Below are 25,193 nucleotides of genomic sequence, written 5' to 3' on the forward strand. Positions count from 1 at the left end.
GAGGTCGAGTTCAAATCGCTCCATAGCAAATTGTGAAGCTGAATGCAATAAATCTGGTAGCTTGTAGGCTAGCACCAGACGATTACCACGAAAGTCAGCATTGTAAAAATCCAGCTGGTTCACGAAGGGAACCTGCTACCAGTTTGGCAGACAGGTTGCTCCACTCCCACACTGCAGCAGTCAAGGCATGTGTTTTCGAAGATTAGTGCATGTAAAAATAAATGGAGCATTACAGATCATAATGGGGTGGAGGAACTATTGTCAGATTAACTCATGCCGATCTTACAGCACTGCAATCCGGATTCCTTTTAGTAAAACCAATTACAGCTTTAATTTAAAAATATAGATTTTATTTGACAACGTATTCATCTCTGGGGGACAAAAGCAGGAATTGCAGAGACCCACTGTGTGAGGAGTCTGAATTATCAGCAGAAAGTCAGGAATGTTTCACTAATCACATCATCGGGAACCGTAGCATAGTGGTTATGGGCAATTTAAATTCAGTTAACTTAATAAATCTGGAATAAAAAGCTAGTAATGGTGTCCATGAAACTACCGAATTGTAAAAACCCATCTGGTTCACTAATGGCCTTTAAGGAAGGAAATCCGCCGTCCTTACCTGGTCTGGCCGATGTGACTCCAGACCCACAGCAATGTGGTTGACTTTTAACTGCCCTCTGAAATGGCTGAAAAGCCACTCAGTTGTATCAAACTGCTACGACACACCACACAGGCTGCAGCGGTTCAAGAAGGTGGCTCACCACCATCTGATGGGCAATAGATACTGGCCTTGCTAGCGATACCCACGTCCCATGAGCGAATGTAAAAAAAAAATGATAGCTGCGTGCATGTTAATTCAGCTCCTGAGTACTGTCAGGATTGGTAACTTGTCCAATCTAGTTTCCTTGATGAATGAGTGCTAGTATGAGATAAAACAAAATGTTACGGTGGGAGGGGAAAAATAATTGTAAAAAGGATGTTGTTATAGTTCTTTGTACCTTTTTTCTTTAAAGATTTCCCCTGTTATATTTTGACAAGCATCACGAACGAACCCCAACTGTTCTTGCTACAGTGAAAAGAACTACAACAATCAGCGTATTACACCATATGACGTGGTTACCAATTAACCCCCGGCCAGCAATTCATTTACTCCTGCAAGTTTGTTCCTTCTCTGCTGTGAATGAGTACTTATGTCTCATTTCATGAAGGCTTAAGCAAAGTGTGGTCTTTTAATGGTAATGATGCAGTGCTTTGTGTTAAATTTTCAATACCAAGATATGATTTTTTTTTAATAAAAAGGATACATATCCAGCCTGCGCTGTCCAATAAGAAAAGCATTTCTTGGCAAATCTGGCCATCTGTTATTCTCTCTGGAGCCTCGGGAGGCAGGCAAAGTTTAAAGCCGCCTAAAACATCTGCCTCTGACGTGCCCTCCAACCAAGACAGGTGAAGCAGCATGCAATTATTGAGCAGTAAGCAGGATCTGCTGCTTTTAAATGACAGAATCTTCACAGTAAAAGGTGATGGCAGACCTGGAAACCAAAAACAATTTACTTTTGAGCTATCTAAATGCAGAAGAATTATCAAGAGTTTTCCAACAAATTTCAGTGCTGAATCTACATGTTGCATGTTTTGACACGGTGACTGTACACGAGAACGAAAAAAATTAAAACAAAATTGATTACAAATGGACCATTAACCCAGCATCCAGAAATGGCTAAATTGTTTTTACACTCCTTTTGCTAGCCAGGTATATTTGTATAATAACTGTTCCCACAGATTTATAAGAGAAGACATATTTCAGTGATTTTTTTCCCCAGTAGTCAAGCCCAATTAAATGAATAATAATCGATGAGGATAAAACATTTAAGAGAATAAAACCTCAAAGCACAAAACCCTTCTCTATCTTTTCCAATGATTGATGGCCCTATTAAATGAATAAAACGTTTAAATGATTTGCTGTGCTCTGTGCTGCACTGTAATCTGTATATTGCGATAAAGCAAATACCATAAATACACTATCTATTACAACTGAGAGACCATTTTTACAGTTTGCATTGCACTGTTAGCTTCTTGCCACTTGATAGAACAGTTAAAACGGATAAAATAGAACAGTTAAAACGGATAAAAGAATAGAACTGTTAATGAACGGATTGGCAAAGTAGAATCATAGAATGATACAGCACAAGGAGGCCATTCAGCAAATTGCGCCTGTGCCGGCTTTTTGAAAGAACTATCCAATTAGTCCCACTCCTCTGCTCTTTCCTCATAGCCCAGCAAATGTTTACCCCCTTCAAGTATTTATCCAATTCCCTTTTCAAAGTAACTATTGAACCTGCTCCCACCAACCTTTCAAGCAGTGTATTCCAGATCACAACTCGCTGCGTAAAACATGTTTTCCCTCATTTCCCCTTCTGATTCTTTTGCCAATTATCTTAAATCTGTATCCGCTGGTTACCAACCTTTCTGCCTCTGGAAACATTATTTATTTAACAGTTATCTTCTGTATTACATTATGCTGCTTATGGGCCAACATGCCAGTTTTCAGCATTTTGATCAGCGTAGATTTCTTTAACAAACGCAGTATCAACACTCACTCAGGTTTTGGTTTTCAACCAGCTTCTTCAGTGCCTCTTCATTATAACTGTGTGTGTTGGTGATGTCACAGATTCCATCCTGTACATGGAGCTCGTAGATCCCCAGATCATTGCGGCTATTGAGAGTGAGAAGCCGTTCCCTAGCAGGTGAAGTCTGCAAAGTCTCAGTTGTTTCCCAAACAAAGCTGCCAAAAAACAGTCAAAGACAGAAATACATTTAGCTTGAGGGGGAAAAGAAATGTATAGCGTTCCCAACGCTTATAGCGCCTGTGGTTACTGCAGCCAGCCATTTATACCAGGCAACTGATGACAGGAGGCTCATGTGGAGCATAAACACCGGCACAGACCAGTTGGGCCAAATGGCCTGTTGCTGTGCTGTTCATTCTATGTAACTAACATTAGCCGTTTGCATAGATTTCAGTGACAAAGTGACTTATACCGTACTGGCTATTTCAGGCCGGCTGTTCAATCAGCTGTTTGCACCTCATTAAGGCACAATTACCTTGGCAAAAACTTTGCTGCACTCAACTACAGCCATGCATTGTCAAACTCTAAATACAATATGGTTTGAAGCACTGTGAAAAGAGCTAACGCGGAAGGAAGGAAAATTAAATCTCTGCATGAACTGGTTCTGTAGATCTAGGTTTTGGATATATTTGATTTTTTTTTTTTTTTAAGCACCAACCAGACCCTTCAAGAATGAGATGTATTGATAATCAAGACGAACATTCACTCACTTCACCACTGGTGCACCGTGTCTGCAGTGTGTACAATCTACAGGATTCACTGCAGCAACTCGCCAAGGATTCTTTTGACAGCACCTCCTAAACCCGCGACCACCATCACCTAGAAAGACAAGGCCAGCAAGTGCATGGGAACACCACCACCTCCAAGTTCCCCATCAAGTCTCACACATCGTGACTTGGACATATGGTCGTGGTTCCTCCATCGTCACTGGGACAAAATCCTGGAATTCCCTACCTAACAACACTGTGGGAGCACCTTCACCACACGGTCTGCAGCGGTTCAAGAAGAACAACCACCATCACCTTCTCAAGGGCAACTAGGGATGGGCAATAAATGTCAGTCTTGCCAGGGACACCTACATCCAGAGATTTAAATGTGCTTCAAAAGCAGGCCAAGAAGGAAAGTTTCCTTAGTTTGTAAATGCTTTTACATTCATATTAACAAGTTACTTCACAAATAGCAAGTGTAGTAAATCTTTCCAAGAGTCCCTGGGATGGCATTACAAAAACAAAGTATATAAAAAGAGAGAACAATAGGCTAGCATTTACTGATCTCACATGGTGCCACGGGACTATTAGATAAAAGTGGTTAGAGATTAACTCTGGGTGTTGAGACTGGATATACCTGATCATTTTAGATTGAAAAAGAATATACGCTGCGATCTGCCTCATCTCTTCCCTCGGGAGGCTGTGCAGGGTAACCTCTCGATAACAGACTTAACAGAAGATTAAAGCCAGGCCAATTTACTGCTGGTGTGTGCTTTTATAATGCATACAATGTTGCTTGGAGAAACCATCTCTGAAAGGTATTTGAGGGGCACAGCTCACAATTTTATAAAGTGTGGCCTGTAGACGATTACCAGCTTTTCTTAATGATTCATCGTTTTAAAAAAAAATTATTCAACCCAGTTGTCGCTCCATCATGCTTTACCATAGCAAGTTGAATGTAGGTTCTGCCTTCTCCCACCCACCTCCAGCACACGTTTATAGGCATTCGGCCCATCGTGCCTGTGCCAGCTCTTTGAAAGAGCTCTCCAGAGAAGTCCCACTCCCCAGCTCTTTCCCCATAGCCCTGTAAAGGTTTCCTTTTCAAGTATATATCCAATTTCCCTTCAGCAGGGCATTCCACATAAAACTCACGGCATTAAAAAAAACTCTCATCTCCCCTCTGGTTCTTTTGCCAATTACCTTCAATCTGTGTCCTTTGGTTACTGACCATCGTGCCAGTAGAAACCATTTTTCCTGATCTACCTTATCAAAACCCTAATTTTGAACGCCTCTATTAAATCTCCCTTTAGCCTTCGCTGCTCCGTGGAGAACCCCAGCTTCTCCACGTAGCTGAAGGCCCTCATCCCTGGTATCATTCTGGTAAATCTCCTCTGCACGCTCTCCAAGGCCATTATGTGGGGCAGTTAGAGCTGCATAGGTGCACACCATGTGAGGCCACATTTAAAGCTTAAATCCATTCATTTGTATATACCTCAAGTTGCTAATACTAACTGCTCTTGGTCTTTGTCAGCCAGCACAGACACAATAGGCCAAATGGCCTCCTTCTGAGCATAAATGTCTATGATTCGATGGTGTTGTGATTTAGAATTATGCACCAATGAGGCAGGAGCACTAAGCATAGCCCTCCCCAAGCCCCCAGGTCCACAAGAGTCAAACCGGGCAAACTGAAATATAATAAACAAACACAAATAGGACGCAATTGTCTGGGCTTCGAGGGCAGGATTACCCCTGGGGGCAGTGTGGGGGGGCATGTGGCCCACAGGCTGCTGTTTGAACACTCTACACCCCTGGGCATTTCCTTTCAGTGCAGACTGGAGAGCAAGTCGAATTGCCTAGTGACCAGCTCATAAAGCATATTTAAATAACCTCAGCAGCCAGAATCAACTAAAGGACAAATGCCTCCCGATTCTGACACCTACAGTTGCTGAGAGAACAGAAAGCCTTGAACTGGGACCAGGATACCAACATTTCAAGCCAACGCACACGTCAGGGAATGGTGGTTAGTTGGTTAATCAATCAACAACAACGTGGATTTAGATAGCCCCGTTAACGTAGTAAAATGTCCCAAGGTGCTTCACAGGAGCGTAAACAGACAAAAAAAATTGACACTGAGCCAAAGGAGGAGACATTAGGACAGGTGGTAGGTTTTAAGCAGCATCTTAAAAGGAGAGAAGAGCAGGGAGGTGACGAGCGGAGGGGCGAGGAGCAGAGGGGCGAGGAGCTTTGGGGTGGGAATCCCAGAGCTTAGGACCGAGGTGGCTTAAGGCACAGCCGCCAATAGTGGGGGCGAAGGAGGTTGGGGATGCACAAGAGCCCCTTGGATAATCCCTCACCTAAACTTCTGTATACAAAGGACAGACTTCCAGGCAATAATGCTATCTGAAACAAAGTTGCACAGAAGTAAATGAAGCTTTCTTGATATTGGTCCGTACAGCAATTTTGAAATCGATAGACTGTTGGGAGCCCAACAGAAGATTATCTGGCCAGGATCTCATTGCGGTTTGTGGGATCTTGCTGTGCACAACTTGGCTGCCACGTTTCCTACATTACAACAGTGACTACGCACCAAAAGAAGGGTTCGACCCGAAACGTCAACTCAAATTTCTCTCCACGGATGTTGCCTGACCTGCTGAGTTTTTCCAGCATTTTCTGTTGTTACTCCAAAAGTAGTTAATTGACTGTAAAGCGCTTTGGGAAGTCCCGAGGTCGTGAAAGGCGCTATAGAAATGCAAGTCTTTCTTTCTTTCTCACATTCCTGGTATAAATCTGGAGACCTGGCTTAAGAGTCACTTGAAATTCTTGGTGCTACTTTTGTGGTTACCATTCCACCAAATCAGGCAGAGGGGGAAAAAAACACACATGGCAAAGGGAAAACCCAGGCAAGAGGCATCTAAACAAGCACATGCCAAAATATTGGTGCAATTTACTGATTAGATGATGACTGTATTATGGTAAACATTTAGGAGTATTACCTTATCACTGCTTTGGACTGGAGTGGGGACTTGAAGCCACAACCTTCTGACTCAGGCGAGAGAGAGTGCTACCCACTGAGCCACTGTGGAGGGGGTGAAGGAAAGAACAAAAGGGAAGGTCCAATAGGGAATTCAGAAGAAACTTCTTTACCCAAACAGTGGTGAGAACATGGAACTCGCTACCACAGGGAGTGGTTGAGGTGAATAGTATCGATGCATTTAAGGGGAGGCTAGACAAGCATATGAGGGAGAAGGGAATAGAGGGTTATGCTGATAGAGTTAGATGAGGAAAGACAGGAGGAGGCTCGTGTGGAGCATAAACACCGGCATGGACTGGTTGGGCCGAATGGCCTGTTTCTGTGCCGTATATCCGATGTATGTAATCCTATGTCTGTGATAGGGTGGAAGGCAGGAGAGATTGAATGACGCAACAGGCGATGGAGAATTAGCACAAATGGTAGAGCGCTCGTTTTGCATGTGAGAGGTAGCGAGATCGACGCCCGCATTCTCCACTCCTCATTAGTCTATTAAATAGAGGCATGGCAGGGCAGCTCAGTCCCGTGGAGTGCACATCCTGTGCCACGTGGGAAGTCCTGGACTCTTCGCGTAGCCTGGACGACCACATGTGCGGGAAGTGTCGTCAGCTACAGCAACTCGAGCTCTGGGTTTCGGAGCTTGAGCGGCGGCTGGAGTCACTGCGGTGCGTCCACGAGGCTGAGAGTTAGGTGGATAGCACGATTCTAGAGGTGGTCACCCCGCAGCTTAAGAGTATGCAGCCAGAGAGGGAATGGGTGACCGGCAGATGGAAGAGGACCACCAGGCAGGTAGTGCAGGAGTCCTCGGAGCGTAGCGCGCTCTCCAACCAGTATTCTGTTCTAAGTACTGGTGACGGTGATGGTTCCTTTGGGGAGTGCAGCCAGAGTCAAGTCCACGGCACCACGGGTGGCTCAGCTGCACCCGGGGGGGGGGGGGGGGGGGGGGGGGGGGGGGAAGTGGAAGAGCAACAGTGGTAGGGGTTTCGATAGTTAGGAGAACAATCAGGCGTTTCTGCGGCCGTAGACGTGACACCAGGATGGTATGTTGCCTCCCTGGTGCCAGGGTCAAGGATGTCACTGAGCGGCTGCAGGACACTGAGGGGGGAGGGTGAACAGCCAGAGGTCGTTGTCCATATCGATACCAACGACGTAGGTAGAAAGAGGGATGAGGTCCTGCAGGCAGAGTTTAGGGAGCTAGGAGAGATTAAAAAGCAGGACCTCAAAAGATAGTAAATCCAGATTACTCCCAGTGCCATGTGCTAGTGAGTACAGGAATAGGAGGATAGAACAGATGAATGCGTGGCTGAAGAGATGGTGCGGGAGGGAGGGCTTTAGATTCCTGAGGCATTGGGACCGTTTCTGAGGAAGATGGGACCTGTACAAGCCGGACGGGTTACGCCTCAACAGAGCCGGGACCAATATTCTGACGGGGAGGTTCGTTTAATTACCCAAATATCGATTGGGATAATGCTAGGGTAAAGGGAAAGGAAGGGGAGGAATTTCTGAAATGTGTTCACGAGAATTTCCTTGACCAATATGTTTTTAGCCTAACTAGGAAGGAGGCATTGCTGGATCTGGTGCTGGGGAATGAGGTAGGTCAGGTCAACCAAGTGTCTTTGTGAAAACACTTGGGTACAAGTGATCATCATATCATAAGATTTAGATTAGCAATGGAGAGGAGCAAGGAACAATCTAGAGTGGAACTTCTAAACTGGAATAGGGCTAACTTCAATGGGATGCGAAAGGATCTAGCCAGGGTAAAATGGAACCAAAGACTGACAGGAAAAAATGTAACAGAACAATGGGTGATCTTTAAGGAGGAGATGTTCCCAGTACAGGCTAGGTACATTCCAACAAGAGGGAAGGGTAAGGGAACCAAAGCAAGGGCTCCTTGGATGACGAGGGAGATTGAGAAGATGATGAAACAAAAAAAGAGGGTGTATGATGCATGTCAGGTGAATTCTTCAAGGGAGAATCAGACCAAATACAATAAGTTGAGAGGGGAAGTGAAGATGAAAATAAGATTGGCTCAGAAAGAATATATGAGTGTAGCATGGCGGTTAACATAAAAGGGAACCCAAAAATCTTCTACCGGCATGTAAACAGTAAGCGGGTAGTAGCGGGGTGGGCCCTATTAGGGACAAAGATGGCGCTATATGCTTAGAGGCGCAGGGCAAGGCTAGAATACTCAATGAGTACTTTGTATCGGTGTTTACTAAGGAGGTGGATGCTGACAAAATATCGATAGAAGTGGAAAAGGTAGAAGCAATGGAAGGGGTGAAAATTGATAGACAGGATGTACTAGAAAGACTGGGTATGCTTAGAGTGAACAAGTCGCCTGGTCCAGATGGCTTGCATCCCAGGTTGCTAAGGGAATTGCGGGAGGAGATAGCAGAAGAGCTTGCCATAATTTTCCAATCTTCCCTAGATGCGGGGGAGGTGCCTGAGGATTGGAAAGTGGCAAATGTGACACCATTGTTCAAGAAAGGGTGCAAGCACTATCCTAGTAACTACAGGCCGGTCAGTTTAACATCAGTGGTGGGTAAAGTTTTAGAAACAATAATCAAGGAAAAAAGTAACGGACATTTGGAAAGGTTTAAGCTAATTAAGGAGAGCCAACACAGGTTTGCAAAAGGGAGATCGTGTTTGACTAATCTAATTGAATTTTTTGATGAAGGATTGATGAAGGGAATGCAATGGATGTTGTCTACATGGATTTTTGGAAGGCGTTTGACAAAGTATCACATAGAAGGCTGGTTAACGAAATTGAGGCTCATGGAATAGGTGGGTCAGTGGCAGCTTGGATAAGGAATTGGCTTAAGGACAGAAAACAGCGAGTTGTGGTAAATGGCTGTTTTTCCAGACTGGAGGATGGTAGACAGTGGTGTTCCCCAAGGGTCAGTGCTGAGGCCACTGCTTTTTTTTGATATATATAAAATGACCTGGATATTGGAATACAGAGTAAAATTTCTAAATTTGCCGATGACACCAAACTTGGGGGTGTGGCAAACGGTGACGATGATACCAATCAACTGCAACAGGACATAGAAAGGCTAGCAGAATGGGCAGATGGAATTTAATACAGAGAAGTGTGAGGTGATGCATTTTGGCAGAAGGATTAGAGAGAGGCAATATACACTTAATGGCACCGTTTTAAAGAGTGTGCAGGGAGAGAGGGACCTGGGAGTTAATGTGCATAGGTCCCTGAAGGTGGCAGGACATATTGAGAGAGTGGTTAACAAAGCATATGGGTTCTTGGGCTTCATAAATAGAGGTATTGAGTACAAAAGTAGAGAAGTTATGCTGAACCTTTATAAAGCGCTGGTTAGGCTACAACTGGAGTATTGCATCCAGATCTGGTCACCACACTTTAGGAAGGATGTGAAGGCCCTTGAGAGGGTGCAGAGGAGATTTACCAGAGTGGTTCCGGGGATGGGGGCTCTTAGCTACAAGGACAGGTTGGAGAAGCTGGATTTGTTTTCATTAGAGCAAAGGAGGTTGAGGGGTGATTTGATAGAGGTGGACAAGATTATGACAGGTTTGGATAGGCGAGACGGGGAAAGGCTGTTCCCACTAGTTGATGGTACAAGGACCAGGGGACACAGATTTAAAGTTTTGGGCAAGAGATACAGGATGTGAGGAAAAACTTCTTTACGCAGCGAGTGGCGAGGACCTGGAACTCGCTGCCGACAGAAGTGGTGGAAGCGGAGACACTCAATGTTTTCCAGGGGAGACGGGATAGGCACTTGAGGGAAATAAACTTGCAGGGATACGGGGATAGAGCAGGGGAATAGGACTGACTGGATTGCACTGCAGAGCCGGCACAGACTCGATGGGCACAATGGCCTCTTTCTGTGCCGTTATGACTCTATGGGAGATGGTAAAGGGACTCCTGCGCCCCAGTCTCCCCCTCCCCCAATTCCGGACTACAACTCCCAGAATGCCACGCGCGAGGCGGATGGTCACGTGGTACCCCGCGGGGTCACGTGTCGGTGAGCTCGAGCCCCGGCCGCCCGCCGCCCACTCACTCGGTGAAGCCCGCGGCCTGAGCGCTCACTGTCCGCCGGCAGCAGCGGCCCGAGTTCTCGCAGCGGGCGGTGAAGCGCAGGCCGCCGTTCGCTGCTGCTCCTCCTCCGTCGTCCTCGCCGCCGCTTTCGGGCGCCCACAGCCCGCACAGCGCCCGGTGACCGCGCACGGCTTTGGGCCGCCTCAGGCCGGCCGAGCCCCGCCACTCCGGCGCGGCGTCCAGCAAGACTTGCAGCACCTTCGGGCCCGGCTCCATGGTCACCGCCTGGGCCGCAATCAAACTCGCTGTTGACATCGGAGCCGAGGAGAAACAGACACTGCAGCCCGACCTGCAGGCCATAGGCGGGGCCAGCGTGACTGACAGCCGCCTCAGCCTATCAGCCACAAGGACTCGGGAGGCCACACCCACTGACCAATCAGGGGGCGGGGCTTTCATTATCATGCGTGTCTGGATCACAGACAAAAGCAATCGATGGTGGGACTCATCGATTAATACAGCACAGAAGGAGGCCATTCGGCCCATCTTTGAACGAGCTCTCCAATTAGTTCCACTCCCCCTCCCCTGCTCTTTCCCCATAGCCCTGCAAATTTTCCTAATTCAAGTAGGGCTGCAGGGAAAGGGCGGGGGAGTGAGACTAGCTGAATTTCAGAGCTTTTGCAGAGAGCCAGCACAGACTCGATGGGCCGAATGGTGCCCTTCTGTGCTGTAACCATTCTATGATTCTATTCATCCTTTATTATTAAATCTGCTTCCACTGCCCTTTCTGACAGTGCATTCCAGATCACAACAACTCGCTTTTTATGCTCATCTCCCCCTCTGATTTTTATGCCAATTACCTTAAATCTGTGTCCTCTAGTTACCGACCCTTCTGTCACTGGAAACAGTTTCTCCTTATTTCAAAAAAGAGCAGGGGAGTTCTCCCCGGTGTCCTGGGGCCAATATTTATCCCTCAATCAACATCACTAAAACAGATTATTGTGTTATTATCACATTGCTGTTTGTGGGAGTTTGCTGTGCACAAATTGGCTGCCACGTTTCCTACATTACAATAGTGACTACACTTCAAAAGTACTTTTACGACCACCGGACGTCCCAAAGTGCTTTACAGCCAATTAAGTACTTTTTGAAGTGTAGTCACGGTTGTAATGTAGTTTTGCTGGGAATTTGTTTCACAAAACCACTATTCTGGCTGATTTTCGTCTTGCTCGAGGCTTGTTAATCTTAAACCTGTGTCCTCTTGTTCCATGTTCACAGTTCAAATTGCTTGTAGTCTGTTTATATATCCATGAACTGTACCTTTAGCATTTTAATGATTGGGATTTATTTTGTTCAATGCAAACCAATTCAGCTGTGTGGCTCTTTCCTGCCCATGTTCGTTTGTTGCTAATTTTTATATTAATTTATGTACAGAAACATATTTGGAAAATGTTCCTCCTTTTATCTTCCAGAATATTGGTTTCTTTGGATGATGAACTATTTGCTGAGGAATTCACCGCCCTTCAATTAATTAGTGTAATATAAAGCTATACAGCTTTCTGGTTTCACTGAGAATCATCGAATGATATAGCACTCAAGGAGGCCATTCGGCCCATCGTGCCTGTGCCGGCTCTTTGAAAGAGCTCTCCAATTAGTCCCACTCCCCCTGCTCTTTCCCCAAAGCCCTACAAATGTTTACCCTTCAAGTATTTATGCAATTCCCAATTAATACCTAAATTGAAAATTTAATTCAAGGAGCCATTGTAGATCATGAAAAGTATTTGGCAAATATTTTTTGCTTGTTTGCAAGGACATGACAAAATCATGTAATTTACATTGAATGGATTGTGGCGTAACAATGTAATTGCAACATTTTTGCATTATATCCTGAGGTTGACAAGCATCTTCTGACTCTTCACTTACTATAGTTTTAAAATCTCTGAATAAATATTAGTGATATATTTTTAATACTTAGTTGCATTTTGAACTTTATAAACTTGCACTGTAGATATTTTTAATACAGTGTACTCTTTTGGGTACGAACAAATAAACTGTAAATTAACAAAAATACATTAAAGGAAACTTAATAAATTAAAATTCCATTACTGGTGGTGATAATGCACTCCAGTCCCTACGGTGCCCACCGGTTGCGGAAGGCCTCGAGCGTGCCAGCAGACACCGCGTACTCCATCTCCAGGGCCACCCGGGCGCGAACGTGGCCGCCACTTTGACCAGGCCCAGAAGCAGTCCTACCAGGAGGTTTAATACAGTGTACTCTTTTGGTTTGGTTGCTAAAACAAATAATCTGTAACTAATAAAACTTTAAATAAATCTTAACAAATTAAATTGAAATTTTGTTGGCTGGGGTGATGATGCACTCCAGTCCCCGCAGTGCCCACCAGTCGCGGAAGGCCTCAAGCGTGCCGGCGGACACCGCATGCTCCATCTCCAGGGCCACCTGGGTGCGAACATGGCCGCCACTTTGACCAGGCTCAGGAGCAGTCCTACGAGGAGGTTTAATACAGTGTACTCTTCTGGATGCACCCTAAACCAAATAAACTGTAACTAATTAAACATTAAATAAAACTTAACAACTTAAATTAAAATATTGTTGGCCGGTGTGATGATGCACTCCAGTCCCCGCGGCGCCTTAATACAGCGTATAGTCAATCTCCCATGGCACTGAACACAGGGTGTCAAGATCAAGTGCTGTCTTCAGATGAAGCAGGGTTAGAGGGCGTACAGATGTAATTCAGTCCCCATTTTAATGTCACGCACTCTGTGCTTATTTTTATACTACCGTTATAAATTCCTATGCCCACATTTATAATGGAAACTACCTATGTAAACCGTCACGCTGTAATTACACCCTCCCACCAATGGTGGCGTTGCAGCACCTCCAAAGGGGGGCAGTGTGACAAGTTTACATAGACTTGTTTCCATGACAGCTGTGGGGGTTTACAATAGAAAAAGTTGACAGGAAGTGTGTGCAGGCTTTAAATGTTTAATATACCAGTAATTAAATTATTCATATATATAAATAAATAAAACTTGTTACTTTTTCATTCATTGTATCTGTGATCATTAGCTGTTTTAATTACTGTCTAAACCCTTGCCTACAGCAGACAAACATTGGTAATGAACTATATATAGCAGCGTTATTTTTATATATTCTAAGTAGCTTAGCACTGTAAAAACAAATTTGTCTTGTGACTCTCTCTCATTCTCTCTGTGCTCGATGTCTCTGGGCCGGCAGACCCGGAAGTTTAGCTTGTGTCAGTTTTGGAGCAGCTGTAGCATAATGGCTGAAGGATGGAAATAATATCCGGGCTTGTGTCCTACGCCCTGGCAAAGTTCCTCTTTCTCTCGCGGCTATCCGTTAAAGAAGATGCAGAGAAAATAAAAAAAATGGAAGAGAAAGCATTAGAAGTCTATGGTAAGGCTACATGCTTCTAGCAAAAAAAGGAAATAAATAAAGAGATTGCTGTAGTTCAGTAAGGCGGTCAAACTGGTGAAGGAAACTTTAGCTCACCCTCCGTGTTACAGACAGCTGCAGTAGCCAGACTTATTGTTTATTGCCACCCCAATGCAAAAGTTGTCCCAAGAGGAAGATACTGATTTTAAACTTTATAGTTACTGCACATATAGTAAAATATGTACTTTGCAATCAAATTTTGTGTTTATGGCCATACCAGGTCATACCTGTGTAGTAACAGTTCCCTACAATCATGTGATGTTACTGACCACCTGCTATTGTCTCTGAAAGTTATAAATGAACAAACCCATCAGTCTTGGATTCAGTCGATTTGAGAAGCTGTCTTAAACTCAGATGATTTATAAAGTGCCACGAGTGTCGTTGCACTGGTTTTGAGCCTGACAGACCCAAGTCATCCTGCTGGCTCTGCATTGTTCCGTAGACAGGGAAAACAAGAGTTCTGTTCGTGCATGTAAGGACACATGCATGGAGCAGCTCTCACTGCCACTGAATGCCGGCCATATTCTAACACCAGAGAGTAGACTGTCCTGTCAACTTTTCTAATAAAAAGATTTTAAAAATAGAGTTTGAGTTCCCAGGCCTCCCAACTTTTTAGATTCAGAGGGGAGTTGAGGAGAAATTAAGGATTAGAGGGAAGTTGAGAAATGTTTTCACCCAGAGGGTGGTGAGGGATCTGGAACGCGCTGCCTGAAAGGGTGGTTGAGGCAAAAACCCTCATCTCATTGAAGTGCCACAACCTACAGGGCTACGGACCAAGAGCTGGAAAGTGGGATTAGGCTGGTTAGCTCTTTTTTGGCCGGCATGGACACGATGGGCCGAATGGCCTTTCTCTGTGCCATAAATTTTTATGATTCTATGATTTTGCTTGACATAGGTTGGAAGGCATGAAGGCCTGCATGTCTACCTCCTAGAGATGGCCTCATGTTAATTACCTGAATGGAACTTGAGTGACTTCCCACCTGAAGTACACAACAGTTTTCATTGACACAAAGCCAATTTGTGTTGATGCAGACTTTGTGCTGTAATTGCCCTGTAAGATTTATTGGCTTAATTGTCCTGTTCAAGCTTGTGTAGATGATTAATGAACAGTGGCTGTACAGGTCTCAAGCTCTCACTCCTACCACTGCAGACACCATCCACACCAGGGTCCACTACAGAAAGAAAGAAAAAGAAAGACTTGCATTTCTATAGCGCCTTTCATGACCACCGGATGCCCCAAAGTGCTTTACAGCCAATGAAGTACTTTTTGAAGTGTAGTCACTGTTGTAATGTGGGAAACGCAGCAGCAATTTGCGCACAGCAAGCTCCCACAAACAGCAGTGTGCTAATGACCAGATAATCTGTTTTTGTTATGTTGATTGAGGGATAAATATTGGCCCCAGGACACCGGGGATAACTCCCCTGCTCTTCTTTGAGATAGTGCCATGGGATCTTTTACGTCCACCTGAGAGAGCAGACGGAGCCTCGGTTTAACATCTCATCCAAAAGACGGCACCTCTGACCGTGCAGCACTCCCTCAGCACTGCACTGGGAGGGTCAATCTAGATTTTTTGTGCTCAAGTCTCTGGAGTGGGACTTGAACCCACAACCTTCTGACTCCGAGGTGAGGGTGCTACCCACAGAGCCACTGGCTGTCATAACATAAATCATTGCGTGTACTTGGCTGCGTTGGGCTGTACATTTCCACGAGATTTGTATTTTCTTCTGTAGCGTCCCTGAATCTCTCCAAAGTAGTGGGGGGAGAGTAAACTGCTGTAGAACATTCCAAAAAGCTGCATAAATCATCAGTTTCCCCAACTTTGTGGAGCTTCGAAGTCAGTGAAAAATGCATTCGGGGGGGTGAAAGAGTACAGTCATACTTATGAGTGACTCACATCAGTCCTAAAATAAGTGGTTCATTTTCAATATGAAGCAAATCTGTTGGAAAAAAGGTTCTGCTGGTCACTCCTTGGGTTGTAATCCATAGGTCAAGTATTAAAGATGGCTGACAAATGTGATATCTATTAAATTTAAAATAGCACTGCCATTGTGGTACAGTAGTGCTGTAGTCAGGATGTGGATTTTCAAAGATCAGGTCTTATCCCACCCAGCTGCCATTGTTTATACAGCAGAGTGACTTGCCAGACCGCTTCAGAGAGGCTTTAAGAGTCAACTGTCTCTGTTACCTTTGGACTTGACTATTCCAACGCACTCCTGGCTGGCCTCCCACGCTCTACCCTACGTAAATTTGAGGTCATCCAAAATTCGGCTGCCCATGTCCTAACTCGCACCAAGTCCCGTACACCCCTCACCCCTGTGCTTGCTGACCTACATTGGCTCCTGGTTAAGCAGCGCCTCGATTTTAAAATTCTCATCCTTAATCTCCTCCGAGATATCTGTGCTCCTCTAATTCTGGCCTCTTGAGCATCCCTGATTTTAATCGCTCCACCATTGGCGGCCGAGCCTTCAGCTGCCTGGGCCCTAAGCTCTGGGATTCCCTCCCTAAACCTCTCCACCTCTCTTTCCTGCTTTAAGACATTCCTTAAAATCTACCTCTTTGACCAAGCTTTAGGTCACCTGCCCTAATTTCTCCTGATGTGGCTCGGTGTCAAATTCTGTTTGATAACGCTCCTGTTAAAAAGGCGCTATATAAATACAAGTTGTTGTTGTACATAGTGTGGGACGGGAGTCATCAGCCAGGCAGACCAGGTAGAGGTGATACGTTCCCTTCCCTGAAAGGCATTAGCGAACCATAGTCATTTTTATTTTATAAATCACCACAATTTATTGAATTTAAATTCACAATTTGCTATGGTGGGATGTGAACTCACATTCTTTGCGTTGTAAATCCACAGCTGTAACCACAATGTTGCCATAGTTGCTCTGGTACATTGTGTTTTTTATTACAGAGCAATATTGCTGAGGAACTTTAGTGGATCGATCTCTCTGTCCTGTCAGATTGGGTGCAGTGTTTGGCTTAAGGAGATTAAAAAAGAAGAAAATAAAATATTTTTAAAGTTATTTTTTTAATGAATTGGGAGAGAACAAGGGAAGCTTAGGCTTGCAAAACTACTTACTAACTTCGTAAACTAAGGCATGCACGATGGCATCATCAGCGGTGAGTGGCCATCACCATGTTACTGAGTATTTCTATCCTGTCAAGCTTAAACTGTAATTACAATGAGCGACTGTGCCAGCTACTTTCCAAGTACCAGCCCAAGATCTGTTGTGTTGCGTTACCTCCAGACTCGACTTCCCCAGCCACCCTAGATCCATCCTCCCTCGACCCCATCCAAAGCTTCACCACCTGCACCTTGTGCCATACAGAGTCCATCACTCTGCCATCAACAACTTCTACTGCTTCCATGTCCACCAACGCAATGAAACTCTTAAGATCTTGACCTTTTTAAATCCCTCCATCGCCTCACTGCACCCAACCTCTACAACCTCCTATGTTTTTCCCCTGTATCCTTTCGTCCTCTGACTCCCACCTCGTGTGCATCCCACCCTCCCTTCGCTTCATAAGAACATAAGAACATAAGAAATAGGAGCAGGAGTAGGCCAATCGGCCCCTCGAGCCTGCTCCACCATTCAATAAGATCATGGCTGATCTGATCCTAACCTCAAATCTTCTATCACTCTGCATCCACCCGAACCCATGTGATCTCCCGGGAGAGGCGAAAAACCAGATAAAGACCCAATGGCCAATTTGGGAGAAAAAAATCTGGGAAATTCCTCTCCGACCCATCTAGGCGATCGAAATTCTTCCAGGAGATCACTCTGTCCCTATATTTTCTACAGTACTTACCTTCTGTAAAGGCGATCTCCACCCCAGCCAGGAACAGGAATAAAACCATCTCCTGAAATCTAACAGAATTAGAACACAGTAGGAGCAGAACAAGGCTACACGGCCCCTGGGCCCGCTCCACTACCCACAGGGCCATGACCATTCCGAACCCAGACTCATGTCCAATTTCCTGCCCGCTCCCCGTAACCCTTTATTCCCTTTACTTCTAGGAAACTATCTATTTCTGTTTTAAATTTATTTAATGATGTAGCTTCCACAGCTTTCTGGGGCAGCAAATTCCACAAACCTACCACCCTCTGAGTGAAGAAGTTTCTCCTCATCTCAGTTTTGAATGAGCAGCCCCTTATTTTAAGATTATGCCCCCTAGTTCTAGTTTCACCCATCATTGGGAACATCCTCACCGCATCCACCCGATCAAGCCCCTTCACAATCTTATATGTTTCAATAAGATCGCCTCTCATTCTTCTGAACTCCAATGAGTAGAGTCCCAATCTACTCAACCTCTCCTCATATGACCACCCCCTCATCCCCGGGATTAACCGAGTGAACCTTCTTTGTACTGACTCGAGAGCAAGTATGTCTTTTCTTAAGTATGGACACCAAAACTGTATGCAGTATTCCAGGTGCGGCCTCACCAATACCTTGTACAACTGCAGCAATACCTCCCTGTTTTTATATTCCAACCCCCTAGCAATAAAAGCCAACATTCCATTGGCCTTCTTAATCACTTGCTGCACCTGCATACTAACTTTTTGAGTTTCGTGCACCAGGACCCCCAGATCCCTTTGTACTACAGTACTTTCCAGTTTCTTGCCATTAAGATAATAACTTGCTCTATGATTTTTCCTGCCAAAGTGCATAACCTCACACTTTCCAGTATTGTATTCCATCTGCCAAATCTCTGCCCACTTACTTAGCCTGTCTATGTCCCTTTGCAGGTTTTTTATGTCCTCCTCACTCACTACTTTCCCTCCCATCTTTGTATCATCTGCAAACTTTGATATGTTACACTCGGTCCCCTCCTCCAAATCGTTAATATAGATTGTAAAGAGTTGGGGACCCAGCACTGACCCCTGCGGAACACCACTAGTTACTGGTTGCCAATCTGAGAACGAACCATTTATCCCAACTCTCTGCTTTCTGTTAGAGAGCCAATCCTCCACCCACGCCAGAATATTACCCCCAATCCCGTGATTTTTTATCTTGAGCAATAATCTTTTGTGTGGCACCTTGTCAAATGCCTTTTGGAAGTCTAAATACACTACGTCCACTGGTTCCCCTTTATCCACCCTGTATGTTACTTCCTCAAAAAACTCAAGCAAATTTGTTAAACATGACTTCCCCTTCATGAAACCATGCTGAGTTTGCCCTATTAAATTATGTTTATCCAAATGTCCCGTTACTGTCTCCTTAATAATGGACTCTAACATTTTACCAACCACAGATGTTAGGCTAACAGGTCTATAGTTTCCAGCCTTCTGCCTACTACCCTTTTTAAATAAGGGTGTTACATTAGCAGTTTTCCAATCTGCTGGGACCTTTGCTGAGTCCAGTGAGTTTTGGAAAATTATTACCAATGCATCCACAATCCCTACCGCTACTTCCCTCAAGACCCTGGGATGCAAGCCATCAGGTCCAGGGGATTTATCCGCCTTGAGTCCCATTATTTTACCAAGTACCACTTCCTTAGTGATTTTAATCGTATTTAGTTCCTCCCCCCCTAGAGCCCCCTGTTTGTCCAGTGTTGGGATATTCTTAGTGTCCTCTACTGTAAAGACTGATACAAAATAATTGTTCAGTGTTTTTGCCATCTCCATGTTTCCCACCATTAATTTCCCGGTCTCATCCTCTAAGGGACCAACATTTACTTTAGCCACCCTTTTTCTTTTTATATAACTATAGAAACTTTTACTATCTGTTTTTATATTTTTTGCTAATTTACTTTCATAATCTATCTTCCCTTTCTTAATCAATCTTCAGCCATTTTTGCTCTACTATCTAGAATTCCCTCTATAAATCCCTCCCCTTGCTACTTCTCTCATAATATAAGAAATAGGAGCAGGAATAGGCCACTTGGCCCCTCGAGCCTGCTCCGCCATTCAATAAGATCATGACTGATCTTGGGGGCTCAAAGCCACTTCCCTGCCCACTCCCCATAACTCTTCACTCTCTTATCTTGCAAAAAATGTGTCTATCTCCCCTTTAAATGTACTCAATGACCCAGCCTCCATGGCTCTCTGGGGCAGAGAATTTCACAAACTTACGACCCTCTGAGAGAAGAAGTTCCTCCTCATCTCAGTTCTAAAAGGGCGACCCTTTATTCTGAGACTGTGCCCCCGAGTTCTAGATTTCCCCACGAGGGGAAACATCCTCTCTGCATCTACCCTGTCGAGCCCCCTCAGTATCTTATATGTTTCAATAAGATCACCGCTCATTCTTATAAATTCCAATGAGTATAGGCCCAGCCTGCTCAACCTTTCCTCATAAGTCAAACCCCTCATCTCTGGAATTAACCATTACCTTTAAACGCTCCTTAAAACCGGTATTTTTGACTATGCTTTTAGCTATGTCTCCTAGCTCTTGCCTACTACCGCGTGGTTCATTCCCTGCGAAGTGCTTTGGGAGATTTTGTTATGAAGAAAGAAAGACTTGCATTTCTACAGCGCCTTTCACGACCACCGGACGTCTCAAAGCACTTTACAGCCAAGCACTTTTTGAAATGGAGTCACTGTTGTAATGTGGGAAATGCGGCAATTTGCGCACAGCAAGCTCCCACAAACAGCAATGTGATAATGACCAGATCATGTTTTTTTTTGTTATGTTGGTTGAGGGATAATTATTGGCCCCAGGACACCGGGGAGAATTACCCTGCTCTTCTTCAAAATAGTGCCGTAGGATCTTTTACGTCCACCTGAGAGAGCAGACGGGACCTCGGTTTAACGTCTCATCCGAAAGACGGCACCTCTGACAGTGCAGCATTCCCTCAGCACTGGCACTGAGAGAGTCAGCCTAGCTTTATCTGCTCAAGTCCCTGGAGTGGGACTTGAACCCACAACCTTCTAACTCAGAGGCGAGTGTGCTACCCACTGAGCCACAGCTGACACTAGTTATGTTGAGTTGTGTTGTACTTGAGTTATGTTACAGATGCTACATCAATGCAAGCTGTTTATGTTACTGGAGCACTACGAAATCCAGTAGTGGGGGTTCAGAACAGGGACACCATTGCGGCGTCTCTCGGTGCTTGAAACCCCAGGTCATGTCCTAGCTCGCTTGCTTTTGCATCCCATCCCTATAGCTCTCACTTCCAAGCAATGCTACTTCGATTCAGTTCAGACAAAAATGTGTTCATGGGGTGTGGGCGTCACTGGCAAGGTCGGCATTTATTGCCCATCCCTAGATGCCCTTGAGAAGATGGTGGTGAGCCGCATCGAACCGCTGCAGTCAGTGTGGGGAAGGTGCTCCCACAGTGCTGTTAGGGAGGTACAGGTACATCCTAGTTCAGCTGTTAGTGCACACGCAGGATCTGCCCATACTGGATCTAAGTGGCAGTGCCTGGAAGCACGAGCTGTGTTCCACTGAACAATGATGAAAGATGAGTTGCTGCAATGGAACAGAGTGGCTATATAATTGTAGACTCCTTGAACTTTAAAAGTATGACGTGCAGGAGAGTGATACAGTGGCTGAACGTGCTGTCCTTTCAGCTCCGGGACAGGGGATGAAATAGAGTGTAGATGAAATGGATGAAATTTTCCTCTCTGCCTAGACATGTATTCGGGCAGATTTAAATCCATTCCTAGTTGGCAGGAATCCACACCACAATAAATCAAACCAGAGTCGCGTTAAATTGATCTCACTCCGAGACCACTGGAGGGAGGAGGTAGTAATTAAAAGTGTGCAATGGGGAGCAGAGTAGTGGAGGTTTGGAAAAATGTGAATCAGGATTCTCTTGAGATTGTAATGGGTTTTGTAGCAGTCAGCAGAGATAACGATACTTTGAAACTGTTAAACTTTTTTTGGTGCCTTTGTCAGATATTATTCGTACAATTCGTGACCCAGAGAAGCCCAACACTCTGGAGGAGCTGGAGGTGGTAGCTGAAGAACGTGTAGAGGTGAAATCACTGGATGAAGATGAATATCTCATCATTATTCATTTCACACCAACAGTACCTCACTGCTCTCTAGCCACGTTGATTGGTGAGTAAAGAAATAAAGAACTTGCATTTCTATCGCGCCTTTCACGACCTCAGGACGTCTCAAAGTGCTTTACAGCCAATGAAGTACTTTTTGAAGTGTAGGAAATGCGGCATCCAATCTGCGCACAGCAAGCTCCCACAAACAGCAATGTGATAATGACCACCTCATCTGTTTTAGTGATGTTGACTGAGGGATAAATATTGGCCAGGACACCGGGGAGAACTCCCCTCTCTTCAAAATAGTGCCTTGGGATCTTTTACGTCCACCTGAGAGAGCAGACAGGGCCTCGATTTAACGTCTCATACGAAAGACGACCCCTCCGACAGTGCAGCACTCCCTCAGTACTGCCCCTCCGACAGTGCGGCGCTCCCTCAGTACTGCCCCTCCGACAGTGCGGCACTCCCTCAGCACTGCCCCTCCGACAGTGCGGCGCTCCCTCAGTACTGCCCCTCCGACAGTGCGGCACCCCCTCAGTACTGCCCCTCCGACAGTGCGGCACCCCCTCAGTACTGCCCCTCCGACAGTGCGGCACTCCCTCAGTACTGCCCCTCCGACAGTGCGGCACCCCCTCAGTACTGCCCCTCCGACAGTGCGGCACCCCCTCAGTACTGCCCCTCCGACAGTGCGGCACCCCCTCAGTACTGCCCCTCCGACAGTGCGGCGCTCCCTCAGCACTCACTCAGTACTGCACTGGAGTGTCAGCCTAGCTTTTGTGCTCAAGTCTCTGGAGTAGGGACTTGAACCCTGAACCTTCTGACTCAGGTGAGAGTGCGACCCACTGAGGGACCAAACATGTATAATGAGGCAGTATTTTGCTATTGTATGTATAATGAGGCAGTGGGCATTAAAATTAGTTCCTGACCTCGGGAAGGTGGGGGTGGGAGGGAGAGGGGTTGCGATAAGCTGTTCTCAGGTTTTTCCGGTTGTCTGTTCTTAGAGCAACATTAAGCTTGTCCTGTCAATAGGCTGCCAATCCAGCCATCCTTATTCAGGACTGATGAATGGCATGGGGAGACTAAGAAAGGCAAGAGGGAATACAGAGTCTCTCAATAACAAAACTTATCTGGAACTGAACATTATACCCATCAGAGGCTGTAGTTTTACAAACAGATCTATCTGATGTGCCTATTCATTCCTGGAACAGTGCAGATTAAGGCTCTGACAGGAGGGGTTACACAATAAAAGTTAAAAGTTCCTTTTATTCTGCCACGCCATTCTTATCAGAGCTCAACACTGTTTCTAGGCATATGTTTCCTGATAGCAAGGGAGCATTTGTCATTTATCTGTCCTGGTGTGCGATGTTACCAGTCCGTCAGTCTCCCAAATACAACAAACTTGCTACGGCCCCTCCAGCGCGCCGTGCCCAGCCCCTCCAACACACCGTGCCCAGCCCCTCCAACACACCGTGCCCAGCCCCTCCAGCGCGCCGTGCCCAGCCCCTCCAGCGCGCCGTGCCCAGCCCCTCCAGCGCGCCATGCCCAGCCCCTCCAACACGCCGTGCCCAGCCCCTCCAACACACCGTGCCCAGCCCCTCCAGCGCGCTGTACATAGTCCATGAGAGGGTAACTTCAGAATCACAGGCATCTTAGGATGGCTGAGTCACTATTATTTCATGAGCCTCTGTTTAAAACTAACAACATTATACCCATAAACTCGCGACACGAAATGCGCTGCCTGAAAGGGCAGTGGAAGCAGATTCAATAGTAACTTTCAAAAGGGAATTTGATAAATACTTGAAAAGGGAAAAAAAATCGCAGGACTAAGGGGAAAAGAGCAGGGGGAGTGGGACTAATTGGAGAGCTCTTTCAAAGAGCTGGCACAGGCACGATGGACCGAATGGCCTCCTTCTGTGCTGTAAGATTCTATTCTCTTTTCTAGGGTGGGGGTGGTGGAAGGTAAACAAAGTCTCTGTGGTTGAGCTGAATGACATCCCTCGGAAATTGGGAGTGTGTCAATTCTGTACAGCAGACTTGGCAATCCAATACGCGAGCCAGAAAGGTCCACAGCATGCTATGATTCTGCGTGTACAGGAAGCAGTTCAGAGAAGGTTTACTAGACTAATACCTGGAATGGGCGGGTTGTCTTATGAGGAAAGGTTGGACAGGCTAGGCTTGTATCCGCTGGAGTTTAGAAGAGTAAGAGGTGACTTGATTGAAACATATAAGATCCTGAGGAGTCTGGACAGGGTGGATGTGGAGAGGATGTTTCCTCTTGTGGGAGAATCTAGAACTAGGGGTCACTGTTTAAAAATAAGGGGTCGCCCATTTAAGACAGAGATGAGAAGTTTTTTCTCACAGAGGGTCGTGAGTCTTTGGAACTCTCTTCCTCAGAGGGCGGTGGAAGCAGAGTCTTTGAATATTTTTAAGGCAGCGGTAAATAGATTCTTGATAAGCAAGGGGGTGAAAGGTTATCGGGGGCAGGCAGTAATCAGTCATTCGTGAAAGAAAGACTTATGAAATAATACTGAGCGGCCTGCGGGTGGCACTGTCCAGGGAGAGTATAAATACTTGGGCACGGGCCCAGCTTGCGCAGGGCATTCTTAACAGGAACTAGTGAAGGACACAACTAGACCTCCATGTTGTAAAACAGTTGATTAAAGCTTTGTTTAATGCTTAGACCAAGTGCCTAGTAGTTCTCTTACGTCAGGGGGTAGGTGGGAATGTGGAGTAATCAGATCAGCCATGACCTTATTGAATGGCGGAGCAGGCTCGAGGGGCCGAGTGGCTGACTCCTGCTCCTTGTTCGTGTGTAAGACATTCCACCAACTATACAGATGACCAGGCTGCATGAAACAGAGCTGTCCAATCAAAACCTGAAAGAAAGGAGAATCTTGTACAATTGCAGATAAACTCTCTGTTTTTTGATCGTACCATACCTGTACTGGCATCTCACATCAGCAGCACCAGGTTCTCGCTGTGTTAGAGCGGGGAATATTGGCCAGGGAGGGGAAAATCAGCCAACATTCTGCTTCTGACCGCTGCCCAGAAGCCTCTGTTGAAAGTGACTGGGGGAAGGTAAGGAAAAGGCTCAGTGACGATGCCCCACGCAGGTGAATAGCAGGTCAACACTCAAGACGTGAAGAATTCTGTTTGAGCAAGGTTACCAGAGGGTCGATGAAGCTGTACCTCACCTGAGAGTCGGCGCCTTTGGGACAGCAGGGGAGAGAATTGGCGGGAAAAAAAGGGAGGGACGAGTTAGAGAGAGAATAGCCTGCATCACAAATTGTGGCAAGGATATTGTAGAAATGTTGGTGGATTTAATCTCAAATTGTAAATAAGTGATGTGATCCAGTGATGGCTCCATGGTTCGTCCTGGGCAGGTGGGCAGCATGATGAATAAGAGAGGCTTCCACTA

General features: G+C 45.7%; 2 protein-coding genes across 4 annotated transcripts in view; one reads left to right on the top strand and one right to left on the bottom strand.

Annotated features, from left to right (window-relative positions):
* Positions 1 to 10,728, bottom strand: part of spg11 (SPG11 vesicle trafficking associated, spatacsin) — a 147,659-nt gene extending 136,931 nt beyond the window's left edge. For 2 of the 3 annotated variants that reach the window (XM_085968394.1, XM_085968393.1), the window contains exons 1-3: positions 10,388 to 10,728; positions 2,598 to 2,782; positions 1,305 to 1,532 (exon numbers count right to left, since the gene is read on the bottom strand). In XM_085968394.1, the coding sequence (XP_085824520.1) occupies positions 1,305 to 1,532; positions 2,598 to 2,782; positions 10,388 to 10,725 (751 nt within the window). In that variant the 5' untranslated portion in view covers positions 10,726 to 10,728. The remainder of the gene's footprint in view (positions 1 to 1,304; positions 1,533 to 2,597; positions 2,783 to 10,387) is intronic. The other variant, XM_085968395.1, reaches the window with a different exon arrangement.
* A 2,820-nt stretch (positions 10,729 to 13,548) lies between these two features.
* The window catches only part of LOC147099905 (cytosolic iron-sulfur assembly component 2A-like), a 32,350-nt gene continuing 20,705 nt past the window's right edge, over positions 13,549 to 25,193 (top strand). Inside the window, exons 1-2 of the mRNA XM_085968399.1 lie at positions 13,549 to 13,798; positions 21,675 to 21,839. Of these exons, the coding sequence (XP_085824525.1) occupies positions 13,675 to 13,798; positions 21,675 to 21,839 (289 nt within the window). The 5' untranslated portion in view covers positions 13,549 to 13,674. The remainder of the gene's footprint in view (positions 13,799 to 21,674; positions 21,840 to 25,193) is intronic.

This window comes from Somniosus microcephalus, chromosome 27, assembly GCF_052327205.1.
Source record: "Somniosus microcephalus isolate GS21.2 chromosome 27, FLI_Smic_1.0, whole genome shotgun sequence".
In the NCBI taxonomy this organism is placed as follows: domain Eukaryota; kingdom Metazoa; phylum Chordata; class Chondrichthyes; order Squaliformes; family Somniosidae; genus Somniosus; species Somniosus microcephalus.